Genomic DNA, 14,016 nt, shown 5'->3' with positions numbered 1-14,016 from the left:
GAGAGAGTACATGATAAAAATCAAAGAGGAAGTTGCAGATAAGAAATAAATTCACTTACTTCTATAGAAGTGCAGACACAGTTGCAGTGGGGTATGGAGGGAGAGAAGAAGAGAAAGAGGGATGGGGTATGGAGAGAGAGAGAGAGAGAGAGAGAGACCTTGTATGCATTTGAGAGGGAGAGACGATACACTTACATGTGTATTTATAAACATATTATATGTATATAAACATATTATATATACAATGTCATATTATACACATATTATATATTACCTATATTATATGAATATACACATATTATATATTACATATATTATATGAATATACACATATTATATATTACATATATTATATGAATATACACATATTATACATAGAATATAATATTATACAATAGCGCGTATGCACTGTTTATAGTAAAGATAGCGTGTACGCGCTGTTTAATGGGAAACACATGTGTATGTGCTTCTTACACTATAAATACCCCGTACGTGCTTTTTAAACCATACGTACCCCATATGCGCTTTTGACTTTTTAGGCTTGGAAATAGGCCTGGATGACAAAGCTACGGATTGGAAGTTTGATTTCCCTCCATTTCTCTCATTTTTGACGTGTTTTATTTTAGCAACTTGGTTTATCGACTTTATCATCATCAAGTTTACACTTCATAAAGTGGGTATTTCACCCATCTTCTGAGCTTTCTAACCATATAATTTTTTTTCAATTTGAACAACAATAACATATTATTATTGAATTTCTTTTACTAGTGTCTCCAAAGTTCTCACAGACATAGGCGCGCCATTTTTTGAATAACTTTTGATATATCTATCCAAATTTAAGAAACTTTATATATTATTGTAGTGCACTTGACTATTTACAATTTTTAAAAAAAATTGTATTTTCGATTTGTTTAGTGCAACTTATGCTTCGCGCACGAACAGGTACCAAATTTTCAGGATGTGCTCAATTGGAAAAATCATAAAAAAAAATACTCAACAAAAAATTACAAACAAATACACATCTTCTAGTGCTCACTCTTAACTATCTTTCTGCCAAAGTATTTGTCAAAATACTAAATCTAACTATGACTTTTTTGATGCGCACGTCAGACACTATGTTATGTTTTTCAAAAAAAAAAAAAAAGGTCAGTTTTTCATGCGTGAAGGATTTGATCCCCTTAATCTTATCCAATTTTGAAAAAGTTTAGTAGTTTGGAAACTAGATTCAGAGTACTACAATATTTGTTCTTTGATTATCTTCATATCTTGAGTGGATGACTTTCAAATTTTGCCTCTAAGTTCAGGTTCACCTGATTTCAAAAAAAAAGTGTCCACTTATACCCCCCTTTTTGACCACCATCTTTGTGCACTTAACCAGAGAAGGATGGCTTATAACTTACAAATTTATTTTGCCAAACATGTGGAGATCTTGTAGGCTTTTTTTCTCCGCTCCTTCTTCCTTTGTTGTTGATCCTGGGATGCACATTTTCAACAAACATATGTCTTCGCTTCCTCTTGTTCTCATTTGTGTGCAGCAACATGTTCATTCAAAATTTCAACTGTATTGGTCAGATCAACCTTCTGTTACTACTTATCAAATTGCCATTAGTTTCATATCCAAAGTCATACTATATTCTAGTCGGTTAGTATTACCGAATCATGCAGTTGGTACACACAGAGAAGTCGGTATGAACAGTCTAGTCGGTTACTGAAGAAAGCAGTCACAAAACACAGTATTCACCGAGCTGTTTACCGAGTAAAGTTTCATGGCTACCAAGTGGTAAAGTTAACTCACTGAGTTGATATTCATCGAGTGAAACATTTTACCAGATACATTGAACCTGGACATGCACATGAAAACGTGTTACAAGATTGAGGCACATCTAACCGTTTTTGCATTGGAAATTGCACTATGAGATTGTGTATGATTACAAGGCCAATCTAACCTATGAGATATTTTGTTTAGTTATTCATTCGAAGAATCTTTTTGTAAGATCGAAGCAATGAATCAGATCACCGCTGTAAGAGATATATTTATATAGCATGATTCTAGGGTTAAAAAAGAAGAGAAGACACATGATGTGATATGAGATGCAATGAGATAGCAATGTGTATGCATGAAGACTGTTATAGAGACACAAAGAGGTCACCAAGAAGGTTATCAGTGAATAGTTGAAGAACAGAGTAAACAGAAGGGTTTACCGAGTTTCATTATGGGTTACCGAGGTATGCTACAAGCTAGGTAATCTTATTCAGAGCACATAGAATCTGCTTTAGCATTTCAGATGTAAAGTTGCAGATATTTGTAATGATTATATTGTAATATTTTGAAGTTGTAAGAGAAACCTTTAATAGGGTAAAAGACTCTAACCAAGTCTATAAATTGTAAATCCTTTAACCAGGTGCTACACTTATATAGTGTTGTAAAAATCTTTTAGTAAGGTAGATCTAACTGATTTTAACACTCCTAACAAGGTAAGCTATCAGAAATAGCTAAATGTAGCTCTAACCAAGCATTCTTTATTATTGCAGTAGTGAAGTTGTGGGTGCCATCCCCACTGCAGTTTTTCTCTCTAACCAAGAGTTTCTGCGTGACCAAAATATATGTGTTATGGAGTGAATCATGTATGATTGTTATCTGTTGATTATAGTTTTATTTTATGTTACTGCACTATTATGCTTATGCATAACAATAACATTATTATCAGAGAAAAGTTTTGGAGTACTGATTGACCCCTCCCCTCTCAGTACATTAGCTTTCTATATTGGGCCTAACACCTTCTTCCTTGGAGCATGTTTTATAGTGAAAGTTAGTCTACTACCATTATCACTTGAAGAGACAAAGTGTATCTCCTTCTTAGATGAGTCCTTGTTGGTAGAGAATTGACCTTTCTCATATCCAACACCTTCAATATCCTTGGAGTACTTTTGTTTTCTCAACATCTTATCCAAGGCCTATGTGCTCCCTTCATATTTGATTCTCATCTTGAGCTCATCTTGGCACCTCTCCAGCTCTATTGTTAGCTTTTCTATTTCATCCTTTAGGTTTTGACACTCCTTTCCTTTTATCTCAACTTCCATCTCTAACTCCTCACACCTTCTTCTATTGAAATCAAAATCTTCTTGTATTCCTTCACACATCCCTTTGGCTTCTTCTAGTTGAGTTGTCAATGTGTTGATATTCTTATTGGACTCTTCAAGACATTTTATCAGTTGATCACATTCTTCTTGGACTATCTTCTTATAATTATTATATTCATTCCTAACATTTTTTAATTCTTCAAGGGCACACACCAGCTCCCCTTCATTATCAACTTCAACCTCAATTTCTCCATCTTCTTCATCATTGCCAAAAGGGTCATGTCTACAGGATTGTGATACACTATCACAGCAAGATGTTCTCTTCTCATCTTGTGTCCCTTGTGCCATGAGAAGATACGATTCACTTTCATCTTCATTGCAATAACTGACAAGTCTGCACTTTTCAACTACACATTTATCTGATTCGTAAATCTTCTTCCTCTGACAATATGATCCAGTAGTAGTAGGATCTTCACCATATAGTTTCTTTATTCTTTCCCACGGGTTCTTTGCATATTTGCATTTAATGACCTTTGAAGACACTGTATTAGGAAACCCATTGAGTATAGCCTTCATGGCTTCTGCATTGCACTCAAATATTTTTTTTCTTCATCATCAGTAGGAGTAGTAGGAGCAAAGTAACCATTTATAATAGACTTCCAAATATCACAACCTAAGGCAGACAAATAGACTTCCATTCTAGAACTCCAAATGACATAAGTTTGTGCCATCAAACATACGTGCAAGGGTTTACTAAAATTTAACCATTGTGCTCACAAACCAGAATCTACCCAAGCTAGAGGAATATTTTCTAACTGGGAACCTAGGGCTCTAATACCAATTGAAGGACCACAATGGGCCACTAAGAGGGGGGTGAATCAGTGGTAATCAAAAAGTTTAACTTATTAAAATTATTTAAACTCTAATCACATAAATCAATCAGCTATGAGAAGAGATATTAATTTAATCAACACACACACATAACAAGCAGACCCATAACACAAGATATACTAGGAAAACCTAATGTGGGAAAAACCTCTGTGAGAAATATTGTTGGAGTCTACTACTCCAATCCAACCTCACAAGTAAATCTGATTACAAAGTTTAGGGCACCAACCCCTAAAGTTTATGGGCACCTACCCCTTCTCTGAGCACCCACTTAGAGATTTACAATGAAAAAATATTAAATACAGTTTGAGTACCCTGTTGCAAATGAGGTTTTACAACTCACAAATATCCTTCTCTTGAGATTGACCTCTTTTTTGTTCTCTAGTCTTAGGCTTCAATCTCATATCTTTGTTCTCTATCTTTTGCCTTCTATCCTATTCTCTTCTCTGCAACCAACTCTCTATTTTTTGCTTGACTAAATCCTCTTTCTCTGCCTCTCACAGTGTGTATAACTCACTATGTTATCTTCCTCAACTCTTCACACTTCTGGTCACTGGTCTTTGTTGCTCTCCTCCTCTGTTCATCAAGCTCTTCAATGTTCGGTCTCTACTCAATCTCTCAATTTCCTTTTGTCACCTCCACAAAGCTAAATATTCTACATGCATTCTCTTCTACAATGTTATTCATGCACTAGCATCATGTTATTGACACCTATGTGAGTTGCTTCTTTGTGATCCTCTACTCTTAGTTTTCAGTAATCTTTGTTTTTGCAGAGCTTCTCCTTCTTGCACACTTTCAACAACTTTTTTATTACTAAATGCATTATGCTCTTTTGATCGACATCCACCAGCTTGCATCTATCAACTTGGCAATCACCTTTGAAGCTATCAAATCTCATAACCTATACACTTTTCTCGGTCATCTCTATACCTGCAGGATTTTCTTCCAAGGATGGATTCACAATCTGATCTCGTCGACCTTTGAAGGATCATATCTGCATACCAATCAGATTCTCTATACACATCACTCAAATAGATAACTGACTAGAACAAATGTATTCTCTTGGAAACAACTGTGTTCAAATCATGCTATCAATATAGGATTGCTATACTTAGTAGACCTCAGCCTGATAGATTTCCTCGAGCCTCAAAAAGATCAACAACTCCCTCTCCAAAAAGACAATCATTAAATGTTGCTACATTCTTCCTAGTGTGCTTTGTACTTTGATTACTAACTTAAGTAATATTCATTTGTTCAATGAGATATGATCATCTCCCTGCAAATCACCTCGAGCCACACAAACAACCTGCAATGTCGTCTCTATTAGTACATTCTTCATCCTCTGTCAACCTACCCTGAGGAGATTGACAAAACCCTCATTTAAATATCTGCAAGCATCAACTTCTGCATATCAAATTTCACACTTGACCACTTGGGAGCCACATGTCTTCATTTTTGGTATCCAAAATATCTGGTCAAGCTCAGTCAATCACCACATAAATAATTTTGCCTATTGACATACAGTCATGTGGCTAAAATCATCTCCTTCAGCGCCCAAGTCACTTGGTCAAACCCTGTCAACATCCAGTCATCATCCATGTGGATCATTAAGTATATCGGTAGACATTCACGGCATTAAAAGTATTCTTAATCGTCATCCAAGTCCTCTGGTCAAACTTGGTTGACCGCCACATGGATCTTTGTATCTATCAGGCTGTTGACATGTCGATTGAAACATCTCTAGTGGTCACAATGACCTTAAACTCTGACTCTGTGGGATGGCAAGATGTACATCATCTCTTATTTGTCTTGCCCCACAAGGGTTCTATCCTCTGGTCTTTGGCACCACGGGATATCGGGGGACATGTCTCCCTTCACCTCTTGTTGTCCTGAAACTTGGTCATTCTTCAATCACCTCTTGGGCTGTGAGATGGCGAGAGATGATTCTGACTCCATATTTTGTTTCCCCATAGGCTCTTAGGTTTTCCTTCTCACCCATTGTGGGGTAGCGGGAAGCTCAATCCCTACCTTTGTCATTTTAACTTCGCATTGTCACTTTTCATTCATCCATCATGTAACGGGATGGCGAGAGTCTAACTTCTTCTATTCTTCTTCGATGTGGGATAGGGAGAGACGTTATACCCAGCCTGCAATTATCCCACATGGTCATTCGACCTTGACATTCCACAGTGCGGGATGGCAGGAAGCCTTTAACTTCTATCTTCTTGTTACCTTGCATGTCTACATCTTTACAGTCTTTGACTCTACAAGATAGTGGGGGGACATTATCTACTTTTCTTTGAGGTCACCCCGCAATGTCTCCCTCCTCTCGACCATCACACTACGGGATAGAGGGATGCCACCACCGCCAAGATAGGGAACCACACTACAAATATGGACGAAATGTCATCCCTGCAGACAAATAGTCAAATGCCACTTTTCTGCCATGTCAAATAGACGATTCCACTTCGCACTCACATCATCATCCATTACATATTTGTTTCCATACACAATCTAGGGCCCCACATGAACACATGTGAACCAAACATTGCTACCATGTGCAAATCACTGCTTACCTCACCCAGCTCGTGACTCAAACAAATAATGAAGACTTCCCTGCCAAGTGTTGAGTGCAACAACTGACACACAAAAGAAGCCCCACATGCATACATCATCATCTTGATGGACCAATGTATAGCTTCTAGTTGGACGTCAAAGCATGCGGTAAGGAAAGGCCCACTCGACACAAACTACTTGCCATGAAGACATGGTGACCATTACACCGAAGATGAATTATGTCGATATGACAATGGAGCCCGATGAAATAGAAAGATGTTTTTTCCAAATCGCCATATTACATCGAAAAACATAGTTGTTGAGATGGAAGCCTTGTCTCACAGAAAAACTGCCCTTGATCATTTGTGTAGCATAACACAACGTGTTATGCACAACTGCATAACTTGCAAGTTATGCGCATCTCATGTCTTCGTGTTGTGCACACCTGCTACCTTCTTCTCTGCAACCTCTTGAAATCCCTGCTACTCTTGTTGACATCAACCAACTCTGCATACACACATGTTGACATCAATGACAACCTCAATTCCAACAAGGTCTTAAACTAGCAAAGAAGTATAAGGTGAGGCATCTTATCATTGAAGGGGATTCCCAAATTATTATCTCTGCATTCAGGATAAGAGAAGATCTTAACTAGAAGATTAATTACATCCTGCAATAAGCTTGGGATTGTCTTCCATTCTTCCACTATTAGCATCTCCTTCATTGCTTCAAGAAAAAAAGAAAAAAAACAAGGTTACAAGTGTGCTAGAAAACAAGGGTTTCTCCCAAGTTGTTGAGGAGGAATCCTTCAATCATCTTGAGTTTATAAAAAATCCCTTACTTTCCTCATTTATTAAGGATGATGCTAAGCATATTTAACTTTCTCTTTGTTTGTTCGTTGTTAAGTTTTGGTCTTCCCATTTTTGCCAGCTACTCCGAATTCAAATTCTTTTTCAAAGATACTCTTTTGCTCACCTCCTCACATTATGCTTACCTTTCAATTCTATTGGCATCTCATGATCCAACCAATGTGTAGGTTCATGTGTCTTTGGTTACCTTTCCTGGGGTTTCAACCAATACGTTCTACTAATCACGCTTTTATTTTATGCTTCTATCAGAGAATCTCATCACATGCATAGTATAGTCTTCCTAACATTCTCCTGGCCCTTTCAAATTAGAGGTTGTTGTTCATCCTTCATGCCTCTATCTTGACTATATCCATGTCATAATTTTTTAGTTCCTTACTCCTAGCAATTTGCAGGCCCCAATGCTATCAAAACACTTTTCTCAGGGCTACACTAATGTGTTTGTTGGTTTCACTCTTTGAATGGGTGAGCTTTCCAAAGATTTTTACCATTCTTTGTGCAATTAGACAGAGTTTTTCTAAGGAGAGGTGGATTTGAAAGGATAGAATGTACACATGTGTATCTCCTTGATTTTCTCGCAAGCAAGGCTCATTTGCCTCTTTTCTTATCTCTTCCTTAGGCCTTCAATTGCTTTCAAACAAACAGACCATCTTAGTATTTAACAACTGGTATTTTTATTCCATTTTGGGCCTCATTGTGCATCTCAATAGATCTGTCACATGCTCTACAATGTCGACATGTTTTGGTATTTCATGCAAATGTGGAAATGAGTCCCTAGATCAACAATGCCATCGGCTCTTCCATTCTAAGGATGATTCAATTTGGGAAGAAATATCTCTTATCCTCAAGAACAGCACTGGTCAAGATGATCCTCATATCCACAATGGTCGGGTTTTTGAGTTCTTCTTCACCCCATTGCTCCAAACAGTCCCATTTACAGATTGGGTCTACATAGTGGGTAGTAAATTAGTGTCTGGGCAATATTGGTCAAATGTAGCTCAAGCTTTGGGTGGGATTAATACCGATTTGATCTCAGGCTCTTTAGGTGAAGTTTTTAATCTTTCTTGGGAGGGAAAAGAAGAAAAAATGATGGAGGCATGGAACCTCTTCAAATCCTATATAACCTATGATGAATATCCGACCATGAATATCTTATATTCAAACAACGAGGATCTCTTTGTGGAAGCTCGCAAGCAAAAGATTTGGATTTCTTCTCAAGCCTTGCCACAATTGTAGCCAAGTTTAATTAAGGGCCTTCTTTGTTGAAGCCTCTCTCTATTTTTTTGGTTTGTCTTAGAGTTGATCCTCGACACATTGCTTATGTCATGTGCCTTCAGTCCACATAGCTTGTATTGGATTCTTTCAATCCTAGGTATCTTTGAGTTTAAATCTAGAGGTGCTAGAGGAATATTACTCCTATCCAGTTAAATATTGTTGCCTCAATGGTTGAGCCTTGCTCCCATTTTTTGTGCAGATGCTTTATCTATGTATCATATCTTATATTATCCTATTATTAATATATTATACACTCTATGCGTTTAATCCAAAAAAAAAACTTAATGAACAAATACTTGTTCAACGAAATTGCAACTTTAATATCATATAATTTATTACAGCCAATAACTTACTATTGCCCAACTACTAATAGCTCCTCCTATTCTGCACACAAAATTGTAACTCATCCACATAAACACAAATCTACATAACACAATGATTTTTCATCGAATTTTTTGAGTTTTAACATCACCAAAAAGATGAATTATAAGACAATATTAAAATGGTGAAAATCACATAAAAATCCATCACATTTTGTACGACATTTTTGTATGGAGATTATCAACATCTACCACTACTAAAATTTGTAGTCAAATATTTCGAATCTCTTGACTAACTTTAAAAAAAATAAGCTTTGTAGTCAAATATTTCGAATCTCTTGACTAACTTTAAAAAAAATAAGCTCGAGAATAATTTAACTGACGACTACCATGCTGAAAAGCTTGAGAAAGAAATATTATTGGTAGGTAATGTTGAGCATGATTTCCAATGCATTTTGGAAATATTCACGTGATCAATCAAATGATAGGAAGTGGCATTTCAAAAGCCAAAAGCATTTCATCTTTCCCACGCCTCTTTGGAAAAATCAAACAATTTTGACCGTTCCACAACTACTTCCTCTGACCTGTAGGTATATCTATATATACACACACAAGGCTAAAAATTCAAAGAACGTGCAAAGCATAATTACACACATAAGACTAAAAGTTCAAAGAACGTGCAAAGTGTTTAGATTCATTCTTCAGTCTTCAGTCTTCAGTCTTCAGTCACAAAGAACGTGCAAAGCTTAGATTCAGTCTTGTCTTCGCATTGGAAGTATAAATAGCAGTGAGTAGAAGCATTAAACATTAAATATCTGTATCCACATTTCCAATTTGAACGGAGACAACATTTGAATCTGATCACACTTCCATGGAAACACTAGAAAAATCTTTGAATATGTGGGATGATGAGTTTGTGCAATCTATGGAAACACCATATTATTTATGGGTACGTTTTGTATATTATCTCTAGATTACTCTGCTCTACTGATACGGATTGTATTGGTATGTTATCTCTATTTCTTTTCTACATTATTGATTGTATATTTTGCAGGTATCTGAATGCCGTGAACGTGTTGAAACACTGGTTAAACAAGTCAAAATCTTGTTAAAAGAAATGCAAACTGGATTTGATGGCGATCTAATCCAGCGTCTTGAGATGGTCGATGCATTGCAATGCCTCGGAATAGATCGCTATTTTCAGGATGAAATAAAAGCAGTTCTTGATTTTGTTTACCGGTCTGTTAAATTTCTCTCTCAACATCTGTTAACATTTGGATTGTAAAAATCAGAAAGTGTTAAAATTCTCTATTAACATTTGGATTGTTAAAATCAGAAAGTGTGTTAAAATTCTTTGTTGAATGGATGCAGCTGTTGGGATGGAAGTGTGGGGATAGGATTAGGCTGCAAAAGTGCTACAAAGGATTTGAATGCCACAGCTTTAGGATTCAGACTACTTCGACTCCATCGTTATCATGTCTCTGCAGGTACCCAAATAATTCATTATGTTTTTATATTGTTTTAATATGGAAGAAGATTTAAAAAATAATTCTCTACTTATAATTAAGGTTTCAGGTTCTCATTGTCACATTAGCATACCACAAACTAATTATTTATTAACATGTTGCACATTGAACAGATGTGGTGAAGAATTTCAAGGACAAAAAAGGACAGTTCCTTTCTCATGGAGCAATTAATGATGAGGAACACATGATGAGAAGTATGATCAATCTCTTAAGAGCTTCAAGTCTAGCATTTCTTGGAGAAGCCGTTATGGAAGATGCTAAAGTCTTCAGTTCTGTTTATCTTACACATTTGTTGGAAAAATCTGAAGATATAAAACAGAAAAGTTTTTTGAAAGAGGTAATGGATTTTTTGATTTTTTTTCAAACAATTTCTTAAATTTAAAGAAGCCATCAAGCTAGAGGTTAAACAAACACAAATATAAGTATCAATTTTAATATTAATTATATTTTTGTTTCTTTTTTATTTTACAGGCTGAGTATGCCCTCCTATATGAATGGCCTTCTACTTTCTCTAGATGGGAGGCAAGGAGTTATATAGAAATATATGAATTGGATAACTCAAGGTAAGAGTTGTTCAATGTTATTACAAAAATTATTTTTTCAATGTTACAAATATCATAATTTTGTTAAATTTATTTTATATATTTTTTAATTTTTCAGGTTGAAGGACAAAATCATTTTAGAGTTGGCCAAATTGGATTTCAATATATTGCAATATAAATACAAGATGGAGATGAAGAAACTCTCGAGGTAATTATTAGGATGGGAAAAAATGAAATAATAGGAATCATATCTCCAAATTTTCTATTTTAAATATTCATATAAGAAAATAATTTTTAACATCATAAGAATCTGCATCTCATTTTAGAACATAATTTATCATATGATTAGTATTCTTCAAATTAGTCTTTCCAATCACAGAAGGTGCTATTTTAATCATCTTACTTTGATAAATTGGGAGGATATCACCTTTTATCATTTTGAATCAAATTTTATTAGGAATTCAAGTAAAAATTAATTTGATTATTTTTCGTTGCAGTTGGTGGCAAAATTCTGGGGTCTCGAAATTAATTGCAGTTAAAGAGCGCTCAATTGAATATTATCTGTTGGCAGTTAGTGTTGTAGATAATGCAGAATTTGGTAGCAGCAGAATAGTTGTGGCCAAAACAGCAACTCTTGTCTCTTTGTTAGATGATCTTTTTGATAATTACTTGACACTTGAGCAAGTTGAACTTGTTACTAAGGCTATTGTTCAGGGTTGGAACATTTCCATTATACAAAATATTCCAAACAATTTTAAGAAAATTGTAGAGTTTATTTTCAAAACATTGCATGAATTGACAAGTGAGGCAAGCCAAATCCAAGGACGTGACATGATGCAATTCATTACAAAAGCGGTATGTATACTTGATCTAAATAATTTTAGTTGAAACTCTATTTTTATCTTGATTCATATGTTATAGAGAAAAATAGCATTATAAAAAATATTTTTTCAAATTTAGCATCAAATAAGATCACTATGTATAGCAAACTTAATCATATGCATTCTATATGCATTTGTATTGTATTCTTTAATTAAATCTTTCTATCAAGTGCATTTAAAAAATAATAATTCTTATTTTTTAGTTTTTTAAGAATCAATTAAATAAAGTCTTTTCAATTGCTATTTCAAAAAACATAAATTATATATGAGTTATAGCTATTTCTTAATATTTTCAATTTTCTTAAAGAAAAAAAAATTCAAGAAATATATTTATGATTCTTTATATGCAATATTTTCCAGCAAATTTATTGCAATAATTTTAAAAGGTCAAACTAAGTATATTGATCATGAAGTAAAATCATGAAATGGATTTTAAAAACTTGAGAATATTGTGTTTTAGTGGGCAGATTATGCTGAAGCTAGTTCAAAGACAGTACAATGGAAAGAAGGTCAATATGTTCCATCCTATAACGAGTACATAAAGATTGCTGCAACAACTGGAGCAAGTGGACTATTGTCATTACACCCCATCCTCCTAGCAGTTCCTAATTTGGAAGATGATGCCATTGAGAAAATATTTCTCAATAAATCAAGATTTAATGAGCTCATATGGTTGACTAGATGCTTAGTTGATGATGCTCATGATTTCCAGGTTTGTTTCCTTCTATTTGAATTTGATGATGAAATACATGTAATTTTTTAATCGTGCTTACAGTATTAACATATTTTATGCTAATGTAGGATGACAAGCTCCATGGACAAACAACCTCAGCAATTTCTTGGTATATGAAGGATCATCCTAAATGTTCAGAAGAAGAAGCAGTAATTCATATCAATAACCTTTTTGACCAATTGCTTATAGAATTAACATGGGAATTTTTGAATCCCAACAAAGTTTTACTCAAATGGGAGAATTTATACTTCAATATTGTCAAAGGAGTTCAAAGCTTTTATGTATTTGGAGATGGATTTCAATATCATGATAAGGGAGTCAAGCAACGGGTATTCAAAGTTCTATTTGATCTAGTCGAAATCTAAAAGATAATGTTTCTATCATCTAAATGTCAAAATAGAAATTTACTATAGTTGTCCAAGGGGTTGAGCCTAATTGGTTAAAATGTTGGGTGCTCATTGTGGAGACCCAAGTTCAATTCCCCATAGAGACATCTTAAGTGGAATTCTAAGTTGTGACTCTTGGTCTTCCATGGTTGGCTTCTAATATGGGGGTGGTTTCTAAATAAAAGTGGATTTCTAAGTGGTGACTCTTGATGTTTGTAATCAATATTGATTGGAAAAACTTACTATAGTCATTTTAAGTCATAACGGATAGTTATTAAATCTATATTTGTACAAAAAGACATTATTCTTTATAAAATATGTTTCTACATTTTGATAACAATATTATTTTGTTACTACACTTTATCAATGTGTTAATTTAAATTAGCATGCATTACCACTTTTAATTAAATGTTAGATTTCATATCTTATGAAAGTGTTGTATAATTGACATTAGATTTAATATAAATCCATCTAATGTTTTGATTAGATAAGCATGAAGGGCATGATCCCATTATAGAATAGACATCAAGGCAAATAAGATGAATCTCACAAGACATAAGATTGGGAAAACGATAAACTAGAAACTAAAAGGCTTTTGAACAGAGCAAAGAACTAGTGAGAAACAAGGTCCTCCAATCCTGATTTGGAGACTTTTTCTTTTTTTTTTTTCTTTCAACATATCCTCCTCTAACAAACCACCATCCAAGAAATGCAATTGTCTGGGACCCCATTAACATGGGAAACAAGTGGTGACTCCCTCAATGGGGAATCAACAATAACCATGGTAGGGACAACAAGATAACCAAGCAGGAAATAGGTCTCACCCACAACAAGAGAAGACAAGGTCGAAGCAAAAGTGGCTGATACTAAAGGAATCGGGCATGTATTAGGAGTCAGGCAAGTAGAAAGAATAATCGAACTTGGAGGAGCCACAGTAGGAGCAATACGGCACTCCAAGGCCA

At 34.9% G+C, this 14,016-nt stretch overlaps 1 protein-coding gene across 1 annotated transcript; it reads left to right on the top strand.

Moving 5' to 3' along the window:
- Positions 1–9,792: 9,792 nt before the first annotated feature.
- LOC131050055 (longifolene synthase-like) lies at positions 9,793–13,306 on the top strand. The gene is made up of 9 exons (XM_057984195.2): positions 9,793–9,935; positions 10,041–10,225; positions 10,358–10,473; positions 10,626–10,849; positions 10,984–11,075; positions 11,173–11,262; positions 11,552–11,909; positions 12,396–12,647; positions 12,737–13,306. The coding sequence occupies exons 1-9, from the start codon at positions 9,858–9,860 to the stop codon at positions 13,031–13,033; spliced, it is 1,692 nt and encodes a 563-aa protein (XP_057840178.2). The 5' UTR covers positions 9,793–9,857; the 3' UTR covers positions 13,034–13,306.
- The last annotated feature ends 710 nt before the right edge of the window (positions 13,307–14,016 follow it).

The sequence above is a fragment of the Cryptomeria japonica genome, chromosome 7, assembly GCF_030272615.1.
Source record: "Cryptomeria japonica chromosome 7, Sugi_1.0, whole genome shotgun sequence".
NCBI classification, from domain to species: Eukaryota; Viridiplantae; Streptophyta; class Pinopsida; order Cupressales; family Cupressaceae; genus Cryptomeria; species Cryptomeria japonica.
This window is presented reverse-complemented; position numbering and strand designations above follow the sequence as displayed.

Excerpts from the sequence above, each read along its gene's own strand:
- LOC131050055 (XM_057984195.2), top strand. The coding sequence starts at position 9,858 with ATGGAAACACTAGAAAAATCTTTGAATATGTGGGATGATGAGTTTGTG. Across the intron at positions 10,474-10,625 it reads TCGTTATCATGTCTCTGCAG|ATGTGGTGAAGAATTTCAAG; the intron begins GTACCCAAATAA and ends CACATTGAACAG. Across the intron at positions 11,076-11,172 it reads TATGAATTGGATAACTCAAG|GTTGAAGGACAAAATCATTT; the intron begins GTAAGAGTTGTT and ends TTAATTTTTCAG.